Below are 13251 nucleotides of genomic sequence, written 5' to 3'. Positions count from 1 at the left end.
CAAATCTGCTGTAAGATTATAATGCCAGCTATACCCACTAGTCCTGCATAATGCTCTGTCTTTGGCAAAAGTGCTGATATTTAAGGGATTTTTAAAAAATAATATAGGAGACTGGTGGGTAAAGAAACTGCCTCTACTAGCACAGTTTGCTGCCTTTTCTTCCTCTTTTAGTATTTGAGAGCTGCCTAGAACATTGATTTGCTCTAGATCATAGTCCCTGTATGTGTCCAAGATAGGACTTAGATTCAGGGCTTCTTAGGTTTTTACCATTATACCATGCACCCTCTCGGTGGTATAGGAAGTAGAAGTATTCAAAGAGCTACAGAATGTCAGAGCTACTAGAAACATGAGAACTCATTAATTTACCAGTTTCATTTGACAAAAAGAGTATTCAATGGTGGAGGGACTTGTCCAAGGTCACACAAAAGATTAGGCTGAGTAAGAATTAGAACCCAAGGTCCCTGACTACTAGTCTGATGCTTTATATATTCCACCAAATGAATGCTAGTTTAGAATGAGCATTTTCAAAATCTGAAATGAGACCTTGGTGAAAGTAATTCCTGATCCAAAAGAAATTGAAAGGAAATCACAAACATTCTCATGAAGGAAAAAGCTTTGAACCCATCTCATGGGATCTCAAGGTAGGATTGATCTGGATAAAAGTAATAGTAGTGCTAGTGGTAGTAGTAGTAATAGTAGTAGTAGTAGTAGTAGTGGTAGTAGTAGTAGTAGTAGTAGTAGTAGTAGTAGTAGTATTCATGGCAGTGGTGGTGGTGGGTGGTGGTGTTGTGGTGTTGTTGATGGTGGTGGTGATGGCGGTAGTGGTGGAGGTACTGGTAATAGCAAATTAAGGTTAACAAAATGCATAATAATAAATAATTTCCTGAGCCTGATTCTTTGATTCAATCAGAAAATTTAAGAAGAAATTTTAAAAGGAAAAACAAAAATAATAATACTTTTTATTCCTATCAATAATGATATCTTTCCTTTTTTATTGAAAATTCTGTCTCTGCCTCCATCTCTCCTGTCCATCCCTCCCTCCCTTTCTATCTCCATCTCTCTATCTTTTTAATCTGCCTGTCTCATTTTCTCTTTTTCTCTCTTTCTATATCTCCCTCCCACTTTTGACAATTTACATGGATATAAAGAGAGGCATCATAAAAATGTATACATACTTAAATTTTAACGTGATTTTTGGTCATCTCTATTCTTGTGTTCAGTTTTTTTTTTCATTTTATAACAAAGAAAGCACTATTTCTCATTCCTTAGCAAACTTACCTTTTTTCTGCTAAAGGGTAATAACTGGAAGATTCCTTTTATCTAGAAAAACTTTCAGTGTTCATTAGTTTGTGTGTTCGTTGGTCTATAAGTAGGAATGGAATGGGGTTAGAATTATGCCCAGTCCTTTTCCAAAGGTCAGCTAGAGAGAGCCCTGGGAAATTCTGTCATCTTAGCCCCTAGAGAAATAATTAAACTATGACTTCTCTTGGACCATGTTGAACTTCTGACACTGTAATCCCCGTCAAAAGAAAATGCAATGGCTAATTTGCCTTTGGTGTACATGACACTAGGCAACTGATGAGACTGATGCTTTGGGGATTATTTTTCCACCAGTGAATTAACAAAATGAATTGACTATTATAGTAGAATGTTGGAATCTTAAATAGACAAGCCTCTAAGACGTACCAACAGAACTATCATATATTATAACTTCTTTATACCTGAGAAAATAAAACAAAAACATGGTAAAATATAGGAATAACAATAAAAATCAGAATCTATAGGATCCCTAAAAAACCTGTTAATTAAGCCACCAGAAGCCTGCAAGTAGACCTTTGTATACCAAGACAAACCTTCATGCTATAAAAGCAAACCTCAAGCCATCCTTGAATATCATTAGGGACAGAATTGTTGCCTACAACTGCCTGAATTTAACTTAGTTAGTGCTTGAGAACAAGATTCTTAGTAAGTGCTGCTAGATCAAGTATTCAAAATTTCAAAATTATTTGAAAAAAAATATTTCAAAACACAGACACGAGTCTTAGAAGAAATTAAAACCCCATGAGAAAAGTTTTATATGAATGTCATCTATATCATCCTCTCTACTCCTGGAGATGTTCTAAAGTTCATTTCACTGACTCCTCAGAAGAGCAGAGTACATTATAGTAGTACTATTCAATTACAAAAGGCATTAATTTTCTCTGTCTACCCAAGGCCCACAGAATATTAAATATGAAAGAAAGATAACAACATAGTGACTTGGACTTTTCTATCTGTATTCCACCAAGAATATAATGAAGTGATCATGATGAAAATAATAATAATGATGCTAACAACTTTTGATTAGATACAAGCCTTATGCAATCCTTAGATTTTGTTTAGTCATTTTTTAGTTCTGTCGAACTCCTTGTGACCTCATTTAGGGTTTTCTTTGCAAAGATAATGGATTAGTTTACCATTTTCTTCTCCAGTTTGTTTTACAGATGAGAGACTGAGTCAAACTGGGTTAAGTATTTGCCAAGGATCACACAGCTAGACTGGATTTGAACTCATGAAGATTAGTGTTTCTGTCTCCAATCCAGTGCTGTATCCCCTGTGCCACCTAGCTGCCTAAGCCTTATATAGGTATACTATAATTAAAATGAATCAGTAATATATGAACAACACAATGAAATATGAAGAGTGGAATGCTCTCTTCTTCCCCACTGCTGTGTGCATTTTAATTATACTATTGATAATGAATACATAGTATGCCAAAGTAAGTAGGAAATGTACAATCCCATAGAAGGCATCTTCCAAGAACGTTGTGGCATTATTGATACAAATGGAAGTGCATGAGAACAATAAGAGGGGTGTGGGGAGAGGAAACTTCACAGAAGATGAGTAATGGCATTGGGTAGACAGTAGGAAATTTGCATTATCAGGATAGTACGTATCGAATAAATAAAGGCACAGATGTAGCACACTTGAGATCTCAAGACAATGAAGAGTATTTTTGCAATCATGCTTTTCCATGACTGGGAATACAAGCAGGTCAGATGATGTAGACTACGTGAAGAAGGAGGAAAGGGTCATATATGCTTGATTGTGTGAAGCATAATTGTGTGTGCATGCGTGCGTATGTCTGTGTGTGTTTGTTATGGTGTCTTCGTTGGAAATAATGTTTACTTTGTTTACCTAGACACATTTTGCCCCGACAGAATGTCAGAACAAAATGTCAACCACTTATTCCCTTTGTCACACTGGGCAAATCACCTATTCTCAAACTCATTTTTATAATCTGTGAAGAAAGAAAAATATTATTTTACCTATCTCAAGGAGATGTCAGAAGTATCAACAAGGGAAATTATTCTCATATGCTTTCCCTTTTTTGAGGGCAAGAAATCTTGTAATGAAAGTACTTGGTCCCATTTTATCAGTGGAAAAATGGAGGCAGAGATATATTCAGTAGTATGTGTTAAGCTATAAAGTAATTGAGGAGCAAAGCTTAGAACCTGGTGCAGGTTTTGCGTCTTCATATTCAGAAAAAATTCCACAATAACAGTCTTTATCTTTTAAAATGTGAAAATGCTTTACCATACTATACATTTTGTTCCTTCTATATGAAGGTTGCTATTACTTTTAATTATTATGTTTTCTAGCTTTATAAAGTAATCCTTGGTAGTTCGGTTCACATGGCACAGAATAAGTAAATGGATGTAGGTCATATTGTAATTGTATTATGTTGGCTTGGCCTAGACTTGAGCAATGAATATATCCCCAATTTATTTCTATAAAGAAGACTTTTTATTTTTATTCATAAGTTCATATAGACGGGGCTGCAGGAGAGCTTTAAGTTTGATTCTTGGCAAGTACAATCACAAGTATTTTGCTTTCTGTAATTTCTGAGAGAATTTCACTTTGTCTCTCCCCTTGCTGGAATTTGTTGGCAACATACATAAATGCTGATGACTTACGGAAGTTTATTTTTCTAATCCGATACATATTTATTAAACACCTACTGTGTATCAGGCACTGTGCTAAGCACTGGGGATATAATCAATATAAAAGAAAGACAGTCCCTACCCTCAAGGAGCTTACAACTAATGGGAAGAAACATCCCAAAAGGGGGAAGAAAAAGGGTGACGAGGAAACTTAGGGGTGCACAGCACAAGGACATCTTTTTCTGTGAATTTCAAAACCAGACAGAGCAACAGATGCAAAGTGGAGTGTGTTAAAACTCTAGTTTCTGCCCTCTACAAAGAAAGGCAATGGGAGCAGTTTGGTATTCCATCTTCTAGCCCTCCAATCAGAGAGGAGAAGAAGCTAAGGAACAGGTTGTCAACCACAGCTTGATTTAGTTGAATGGTGATGAGATTAGTAGTGATAAGTTATCCTAAGAGGAGGACCTAGTTCCATGAAGTCCAAAAACAGGTAAAGTAGATGATGCCAAATGAAATTTAAATCCTGAAATTTCATTGCACTTCTGAATTGTTTCAAATATTTTTAGTGCCGGATTTTCTAAAAAAAATATTTATATCATTTGAAAAAAGCAATAATTTTGTTTCTACTTGCCTGTGCTTATTCAATTAACTAAACTTTAACTAAAATTCTATATTTTAAAATTACAAACATTTACAGATTATGTCCACTCCAGGAGAACTTGCTTTTAACAGAGTAAAAGAAGTGAAATTAACCATACAGGGACCTCATAAGAAAGTACATTCACCATTCCACATCTATACTACCAGCACTCTTTTTTCTTAATTTTTTTTTAATTAACAGAAATCTGAGAGAGTGAGAGAGACAGACAGACAGACAGAGACAGAGAGAGAGACAGAGAGGCAGAGAGAGAGAGACAGAGACAGAGACAGAGAGGCAGAGACAGAGAGGCAATACCTCTGCCCTAGTAGTACGGCTAATCACAGAATTACTCTTCCCTGGTTCTCAAACTCTACAAGATTCCACATCCAAAGACCAGGAATCAACTCTAAAATTTCCTAAGAAACAATACCGGGACAGCACCCTTCCTCATTCATATAACGTTAGGACTTTCACCTCAAAGATAATGTGTTTATGTGGCACTTTTCTTTTTTTGTAACTGGTTACAATGAATTCTATCACTAAAATAGGTGAAGGGAAGTCAGTTCCACACACAAAATCACAAAACTTTGGTGTTGGATGGGACATCAGACAGCATCTTGTCCCCACCCACATGTGAATGAGAACTCCCTCTATAATATAGCCAACAAATGCTTATCGGCTCGAGTCTCTCTATGCACTCTCCCAGGCTTTTCATGGGGAAAAAAATTGAGGTTGTAAAAATACCTTAGCCAAATCCTGGTTTGTGAAATATGCTGCATGGCACTGTTCAACTTGCTTCCCTGACATTTCAAGGCTGAGGTGGGCAACGAAACCATCCAGATGCATAGTTGAATTCTTGCCTTCTCCACTGACCTGTAAGTCCCATCCTTTCTGGAAAATGATAGAGGAAAGTCATAACTGAAATACTTGTTCAGTCTCTAAGTTCTAATAGGAAGGAATAATTCCTTCTCTACCACACGAGGAACAGCACTTGTCTATGGAACTTTCTCTGAGTTTCCAAATCTACATCCATATTGATGTGGTTGTACTTGTCAGACTCTTAGGTCTCTCTCAATTCTAGTATTCCTGGATTCCACTCTAAGCATCTTGGACCACTATGCTGGTAAGTATTCAAATGAAAAATAAATACTGAACAGTATTAGAAAAAGTTCCTTTTGTCATTTCATTCAGCTATGCTCTTTTCACATCTGGAATGATGGCTGTTGGTGCAGTCACTCACAGCAATCATTAAATTTTTGAAGGGCTGTCATCAATAAAAGGGATTAGGTTTTATTTTCTCCTTGGTACCCAGAGGATAAAGGGATGAGAGGGAAGCTGTTTTGAGATGTGTTTAAGTTAGAAAAGTCTTCTTCAAAATTAGAATTGTCCAGATATGTACCAGTCTTCCTCCAGATACCTCCCTCAAGGTTTTCAATCAGACACCTAAGTTATTTTAGACAGGATTTATATGCAGGCACAGTGTGATATGCATAATCTGTAAATTTCATCTATCTCTGAAATTCAAACTAATAAAGATATAGAACTCATTTCTCACCAAGAGGTTGCACCGAGAAAAAAAATATTGAAGTGTCCATATCAATTTGCGAATGACTAAAGCATATAACATTATTATTTAAAACCATATTGATAATCTATTTTTACTTTTGAAACATATTTATAGACAATTTTATATTTATGTTTTTGTTATTTACAGAAAAATCCATAACAAAATAAAACTTTTAATTGTGTGACTTCACATGAAAATTCATGCCGTATTTAACATCTGTAACATTCTACTTCTCTATTTAAAAAGAACAATAGAAAATCCATTGTCAATCCCCCTTTCTCTTCCTAACCTCATTGAAAAATATAACACATTTCTTTTAACATATATAGAGTAAGCAAAACAAATTCTCTCATTGGCCAAATGCATCCTTATATATGTGTGTATATACATATATACATGTATATGTGTGTATGCATATATACGTATATGCATACTTGTATATATATATATATATATATATATATATATATATATATATATGTGTGTGTATATATAGATATGCAAATTATTAACACATAATGTTCAAAGGACATTTCCTGTTTAGCAACTTGTGGTAATTCCAAACTGCTTTCCAGAATAATTTTACCCAGTCAAAGGAACACCATCAGTCCATCAATGTAACAATTTTCTGACAACTACCTCCATTGTTGATCATTTTCCTAACTATAGTGAATTGGAGTACTTTTCATATTACCAAAGGTATCGTAAGGTCTCCTTTGAAATCTGTATCTTAATATCTTAGGTCACTTATCGATTGAGGAATGGCTCTTTTACTTATAAATTTAAATCAACTTCTGAGTTATTTGGAAATTGGGATTTTATAAACAAATTAATTTAATGAGATAAACTCTCTGTAAAGATGTTTCTTGTTAATTATTTATCCCTCAATATTAGTTTAATGAGATTTTATATATATATATATATATATATTTTCAAAATTTTATATAATCAAAAATATTCATGTTATCTTCTGTAACACCATCTTCCTTGTTTGGACATGAACTTTTGTCTATCTATAGATCTGAAATAATTTCCCCCAAGTTTTTTTAATTTGTTTATATGTAGGTTTTCTACCCATTTGGATCTTATCTTTGTATATAGTGGGAAGTATTAGTCTAAATCTAATTTCTTTCATACTGCTGTCCAATTTTCCCATCAGTGTTGTTGTTGTTGTTCTTAAATAATGAGTCCTTATCTCAGCAGCTAAGGTCTTTATGTTTATTGATTTATAGGAGTCAGTGAGGTGCCTCAACTGATAGGGCACTGGACCTGGAACCAGGAAGAATATGTGTTCAAATCAAGCCTCAGACACTTGATAGCTCTCTGACCTTGGGTAAGTCACATAACTTCTGATTACCTCAATCCACTGAAGCTGGAAATGGGAAACAATTCCAGTATATTTGCCAAGAAAATCCCATGAAGTGTGTGGTCCCTAGGGTCTTATCAACTTCAATTCTAGTATTCAGGCAGGAATGAACAGCACCAAGGAATTAGATTCATTTTCTTCTCTGTGTTATGTACATATTCTGTTCCACTGATTGCTCTTTAACAAAAAAAGTACCAAATTGTTTTTTTTTATTATTTTTGAATATTTAATTTATTTAATACATTTAGTTTTCAGCTTTGATTTTCACAAGAGTTTGAATTACAAATTTTCTCTCCATTTCTACCCTCCCACCCACTCCAAGATGGCGTATATTCTGGTTGCCCCATTCCCCAGTCAGTCCTCCCTTCTGTCACCCCACTCCCCTCCCATCCCCTTTTCCTTTCCTTTCTTGTAGGGCAAGATACATTTCTATGACCCATTGCTTGTGTATCTTATTTTCTAGTTGTGTGCAAAAACTTTTTTTTTTGTTTTTCAACATCTGTTTTTAAAACTTTGAGTTACAAATTCTCTCCCCTCTTCCCTAACCTCCCACTATCCCTAAGAAGGCAAGCAATTCAACTTAGGCCAAATGTGTATAATTCTGTAAAACCCTTCCACAATACAAATATTGTGAAAGACTAACTGTATTTTTTTCCTTCCTACCCTATCCCCCTTTATTGAATTGTCTCCCTTGATCCTGTCTGTTTTCGAAAGCGTTTGTTTTTGATTACGTCCTCCCCCTATCTGTCCTCCTTTCTATCATTCCCCCTTTTTATCTTCTTCTTCCTTCTTTCTTGTGGGGTAAGATACCCAATGGAGTGTGTATAGTATTCCCTCCTCAGGTCAAATCTGATGAGAGCAAGATTCACTCATTCCCCCTCACCTTCCCCCTCTTCCCTTCCTACAGAACTGCTTTTCCTTGCCACTTTTATACCAGATAATTTACCCCACTCTATCTCATCCTTTCTCCCTCTCTCAATATATTCCCCTCTCATCCCTTAATTTGATTTTTTTAGATATAATCCCTTCACATTCAGCTCACCCTGTGCCCTCTTTATATATATATATATATATATATATATATATATATATATATATATATATATATATATATATACATACACACACATACATATATACATCCATACACACCCATATGTATATATACACACACACATACATCTATACATACATACATAAATATATATATATACACATACATACATACATACATGCATGTTCTCTTCAGATACCCTAATACTGAGGTCTCATGAATCATACACACCATCTTTCCATGTAAGAATGTAAACAAAACAGTTCAACTTCAGTAAGTCCCTTGTGATTTCTTTTTCTTGTTTACCTTTTCATGCTTCCCTTGATTCTTGTGTTTGAAAGTCAAATTTTCTATTTAGCTCTGGTCTTTTCACTAAGAAACCTTGAAAGTCCTCTATTTTAATGAAAATCCATATTTTGCCTTGGAGCATTATACTCAGTTTTGCTGGGTAGGTGATTCTTTGTTTTAATCCTAGCTCCATTGACGTCCAGAATATCGTATTCCAAGCTCTTCGATGCCTGAATGTAGAAGTTGCTATATCTTGTATTAACCTGATTGTTTTTCCACAATACTCAAATTGTTTCATTCTGGCTGCTTGCAGTATTTTCTCCTTGATCTGGGAGCTCTGGAATTTGGTGACAATATTCCTAGGAATTTTCTTTTTGGGATTTTTTTGAGGAGGCAATCTGTGGATTCTTTCAATTACTATTTTACCCTCTGGCTCCAGAATATCAGGGCAGTTCTCCTTGATAATTTCTTGAAAGACAATATCTAGGCTTTTTTTTTGGTCATGGCTTTCAGGTAGTCCAATAATTATTAAATTATGTCTCTTGAATCTATTTTCCAGCTCAGTGGTTTTTCCAATATGATATTTCACATTGTCTTTCACTTTCTCATTCCTTTGGTTCTGTTTTATAATATCTTGATTTCTCATAAAGTCACTAGCCTCCACTTGCTCAAATCTAATTTTTAAGGTAGTATTTTCTTCAGTGGTCTTTTGGACATCCTTTTCCATTTGGCTAATTCTGCCTTTCAAGGCATTCTTCTGCTCACTGGTTTTTTGGAGCTCTTTTGCCATTTGAATTAGTCTATTTTTTAAGGTGTTGTTTTCTTCAGTATTTTTTTCAGTATTTTTTTGGGTCTCCTTTAGCAAGTCATTGACTTGTTTTTCATGGTTTTCTTGCCTCATTCTCATTTCCCTTCCCAATTTTTTCCTGTACGTCTCTTTCTTTTACAAATCTTTTTTGAGCTCTTCCATGGCCTGAGACCAGTTCATGCTTTTCTTGGAGGCTTTTGATGTAAGCTCTTTGACTTTGTTGACTTCTTCTGGCTATATGTTTTGGTCTTCTTTGTCACCAAAGAAAGATTCCAAAGGCTGAGAATGAATATGGGTGCGTTTTCACTGCCTGGCCATGTTCCCAGTCAACTTTTTTGACCCTTGAGTTTTTCTTTGGGGTATGACTGCTTGTACAGTAAAGAGTACTTTGTTCCAAGCTTGAGGGGATGTGCTGTTGTTTTCAGAGCTATTTCTACACCACCAGCCCTGCCATACCAGCACTGCTCCTCCCGCAAGAACCACCAACCTGGAACTGACTCAGATCTTAAGCTGGCTCTGCATTCCAGCTCTGATCTGCCACTTAATTCCTCCCACCAGTTGGGCTTGGGGCCAGAAGCAGCTGCAGTTGTAGTTTTGTGCCTGCACCACCCCTGCTGTCCCTGGGGTTGTGGCCTAATTGCAAACTTCTTTCACTCTGTCCCCCCCCAGCTTTTCCCAGTAACCTTCTCTGTTGTCTTTGGTGTTTGTGGGTTGAGAAGTCTGTTAAGTGACACAGCTCCCATGTCTGGTTGTTCCTGCCACCGCCCACACTGGGCTCTGCTCCCCTCCACTCCCAGCTCTGTGCATGATAGACCTTACCAGCAACCATCCAGGCTGTCCTGGGCTGGATCCCTACTTACCTCTGCTATTTTGTGGCTTCTGCATTTCTAGGATTTTTTGAGAGCCAATTTTTATAGGTTTTTGCAGGGACCTGTCGGGGAGCTCATGCAAGGCCTTGCTTTCCAGCTGCCTTAGCTCCACACCCCCCATGTTTACTCTTATAATCATTAATTTGCTCCGTTCTTATTTTTAGTGAATTTTTACTCCAGTGTGGTTTTCTATCTCTTCTGTTCAACTATGGGACTTCATTTCCAATTTTCTTCCCCTGTTCTTGAAGGTAGCTGGTGGGGTAGTGTGTAGAGTGCTAGGTTTAGAATCAGTAAGCCTCCAGTCAAAATTTGTCCTCAAACTCTTATTAGCTCTATGATCACTTAACTTCTGTTTCATCTCTGTTCCCTCAGTTGCAAAATGTGGATAATCATAGTGTGTATCTTATAGGTTGTTGAGAGAATCAAACGAGATGATATTTGTAAAAGTGCTTAGCACAGTGCCTGATAAGTAGCAGCCACTATATAAATGATTTTTTTTTATTCCATTTCAAACCTCTTATTTCTTTTATAATTTAAACGACGTATCATTTTTTTTCCTAAAGTATTCTAGTTGTTCTTGTGGGCATACTTTTGCTTTGAGGGTTTTGTTTTGATAATAAGGTAGGTTTTTTTATTGTTTTTATCCTCTCGGTTGGTGCTTTGATCATTCCTGGCACAGCAAAAGTCATTTTTTTTACTGTTTGATCATTCATTTTTGTTGCTAAGGCCTCAGAAATTGAGTTCCAGGTGGAATCAAGTTGAGGGCCTATCCTTCACACTGGTAGCATTGCCATTGCAACAGTCACCAAAGTTGTCTAGTAAAATCAGCCTTAGCTGAAGCCCTTTGCTTTGGATGAGGAGAGAGAGTAAAGAGAGGACTTTTCTTCACTCCTCATTTAAATGAAAGGAAGTCCTCTTGTGGTGTAAGAGGTCTAAATGAGGCCTTTTCTATTGTACCTGAAGACTATCAGGTTCATAATAAAATTCTAATAAGTCTCACCTAACTATTTGACATCATAGAAAATAAGCAACCATACCTGCAAATGAATTATCTTTTAGAATAGGTCTTGGCAACAAAATTCTGTTCTACTTAAACCATAGATCTGACACAGAATGGTACTTTGCATGTTTCTGTACTATTCTTTGGACACATTCTGGTTTTTCCTCCATTAAAATTCTTCAAGAAAAAAATGTAACCAGGGAGTAAGTTGGTTCACCTAAGAAAACATTTTGAGTTCAGAAGCATTACCTAACAGGAAGAAATGTTGTGTAAACTTGTCCAGGTTGTGATCTATACACAATTTTCTGTTTCAAAGATATTCTTAATACCCTTTTTCTAAGCTGTACCAGTTTGACAAATGGCTGATTATTTCCTAAGGAATGGACGTAATTTCATGAGTGCTATTTTCACATCCTTGTTTCTCAGGGAGTAGATGAGAGGGTTCAAGGCTGGGGTCACTATGGTATAAAACACTGAAGCCACTTTGCCTTTCTTTGGAGATTGACCAAAAGCAGGAACAATGTATATATAAATTACAGTGCAATAATACATGGTAACCACAATAAGGTGGGAGGAACAAGTGGAAAATGCTTTCTTTTTCCCTTCCTTGGACCGGATCTTCAAGATGCTGGAGATGATGAAACCATAGGACAGCAAGATGAGCAGAAAATTGAAAATAGCAAAGAACATGTCTGCTGCAACTACCATGGCTTTGTTGACATGAGTTGAGGAGCAGGAGAGAGGAAATAATGGAGGAATTTCACAAAAATAATGATCAATGACGTTGGGGCCACAGAAAGACAAGTGAACAGTCATGATGATGTGTATTGTTGTATTGGTCCAACTGATAGCCCACACTGCAGATACTATGAGGCAGCAAGCTGTCTTGCTCATGACAGTGCTGTAGTGGAGGGGCTGGCAGATGGCTGCATACCGATCATACGCCATGGCTGTGAAAAGCAAGGCTTCACCCGCCAAACACCAAGTTAGGAAGTATATCTGAGCCATGCAACCACCATAGGAAATGGTGTTCTTGGTTATTAAGTTCTGTAGCAACTTAGGCACTATAGTCGAGGTGGAGAGAATGTCCAGTAAGGCCAAATTTGTAAGGAAAAAGTACATGGGAGTATGGAGACCTGGATTTAGACTAATCACAGTGATAATGAGTGAGTTACCTGTGAATGCCACTATAAAAAGTCCTAAGAAGAGGCTGAAGATAAGGATCTGAAACTGAGGATTTTCAGAGAAACTTTGTAAGATGAACTCAGCCACTGATGAATGATTTTGTGATGCCATATGAATAGGTTGTCAGGTTTTGTTTCGTCAGTGTGTGCCCATAAAATTCTACCAACGATAGACTATTTTGTTCACTCAAGAGAAGGAGACAAAAATCTGAATTAAAATTAGGCAAATTAGGAAAAAAATTAGTAAAATTGCTTTGATATTCCAAAATCAAATTTTGACAAAGTCATCTAACTGTATTGCACCCCAGAACAAAAAGAGAGAAACATTATTTGGTTAGTGAGATCTATCAATGAATTCCTTACATGCACGCGTGTGCACCCACACCCACACACCCACACCCACACACCCACACACACACACACACACACACACAAACATTCTCTTCCCTTTGCAAATCATGTTCTTCATCTGCCATTTTATAGCATCTTCAATGTTTTATTGATAGTTCCTATTATTACCCCAGGTATGAAGTGAGACCAAATATGTTCCAT

General features: G+C 36.4%; 1 protein-coding gene across 1 annotated transcript; it reads right to left on the bottom strand.

Moving 5' to 3' along the window:
• Window positions 1-11881: 11881 nt before the first annotated feature.
• LOC118829390 (olfactory receptor 13A1-like) lies at window positions 11882-12811 on the bottom strand. Its single transcript, XM_036736408.1, has one exon. It carries the CDS (start codon window positions 12809-12811, stop codon window positions 11882-11884), a length of 930 nt encoding a protein of 309 aa, XP_036592303.1.
• Between the last annotated feature and the right edge of the window lie 440 nt (window positions 12812-13251).

This window comes from Trichosurus vulpecula, chromosome 8 (genome assembly GCF_011100635.1).
Source record: "Trichosurus vulpecula isolate mTriVul1 chromosome 8, mTriVul1.pri, whole genome shotgun sequence".
NCBI classification, from domain to species: Eukaryota; Metazoa; Chordata; class Mammalia; order Diprotodontia; family Phalangeridae; genus Trichosurus; species Trichosurus vulpecula.
Note: the sequence above shows the minus strand (reverse complement) of the source record. Positions and strands in the feature narration are given on the sequence as shown.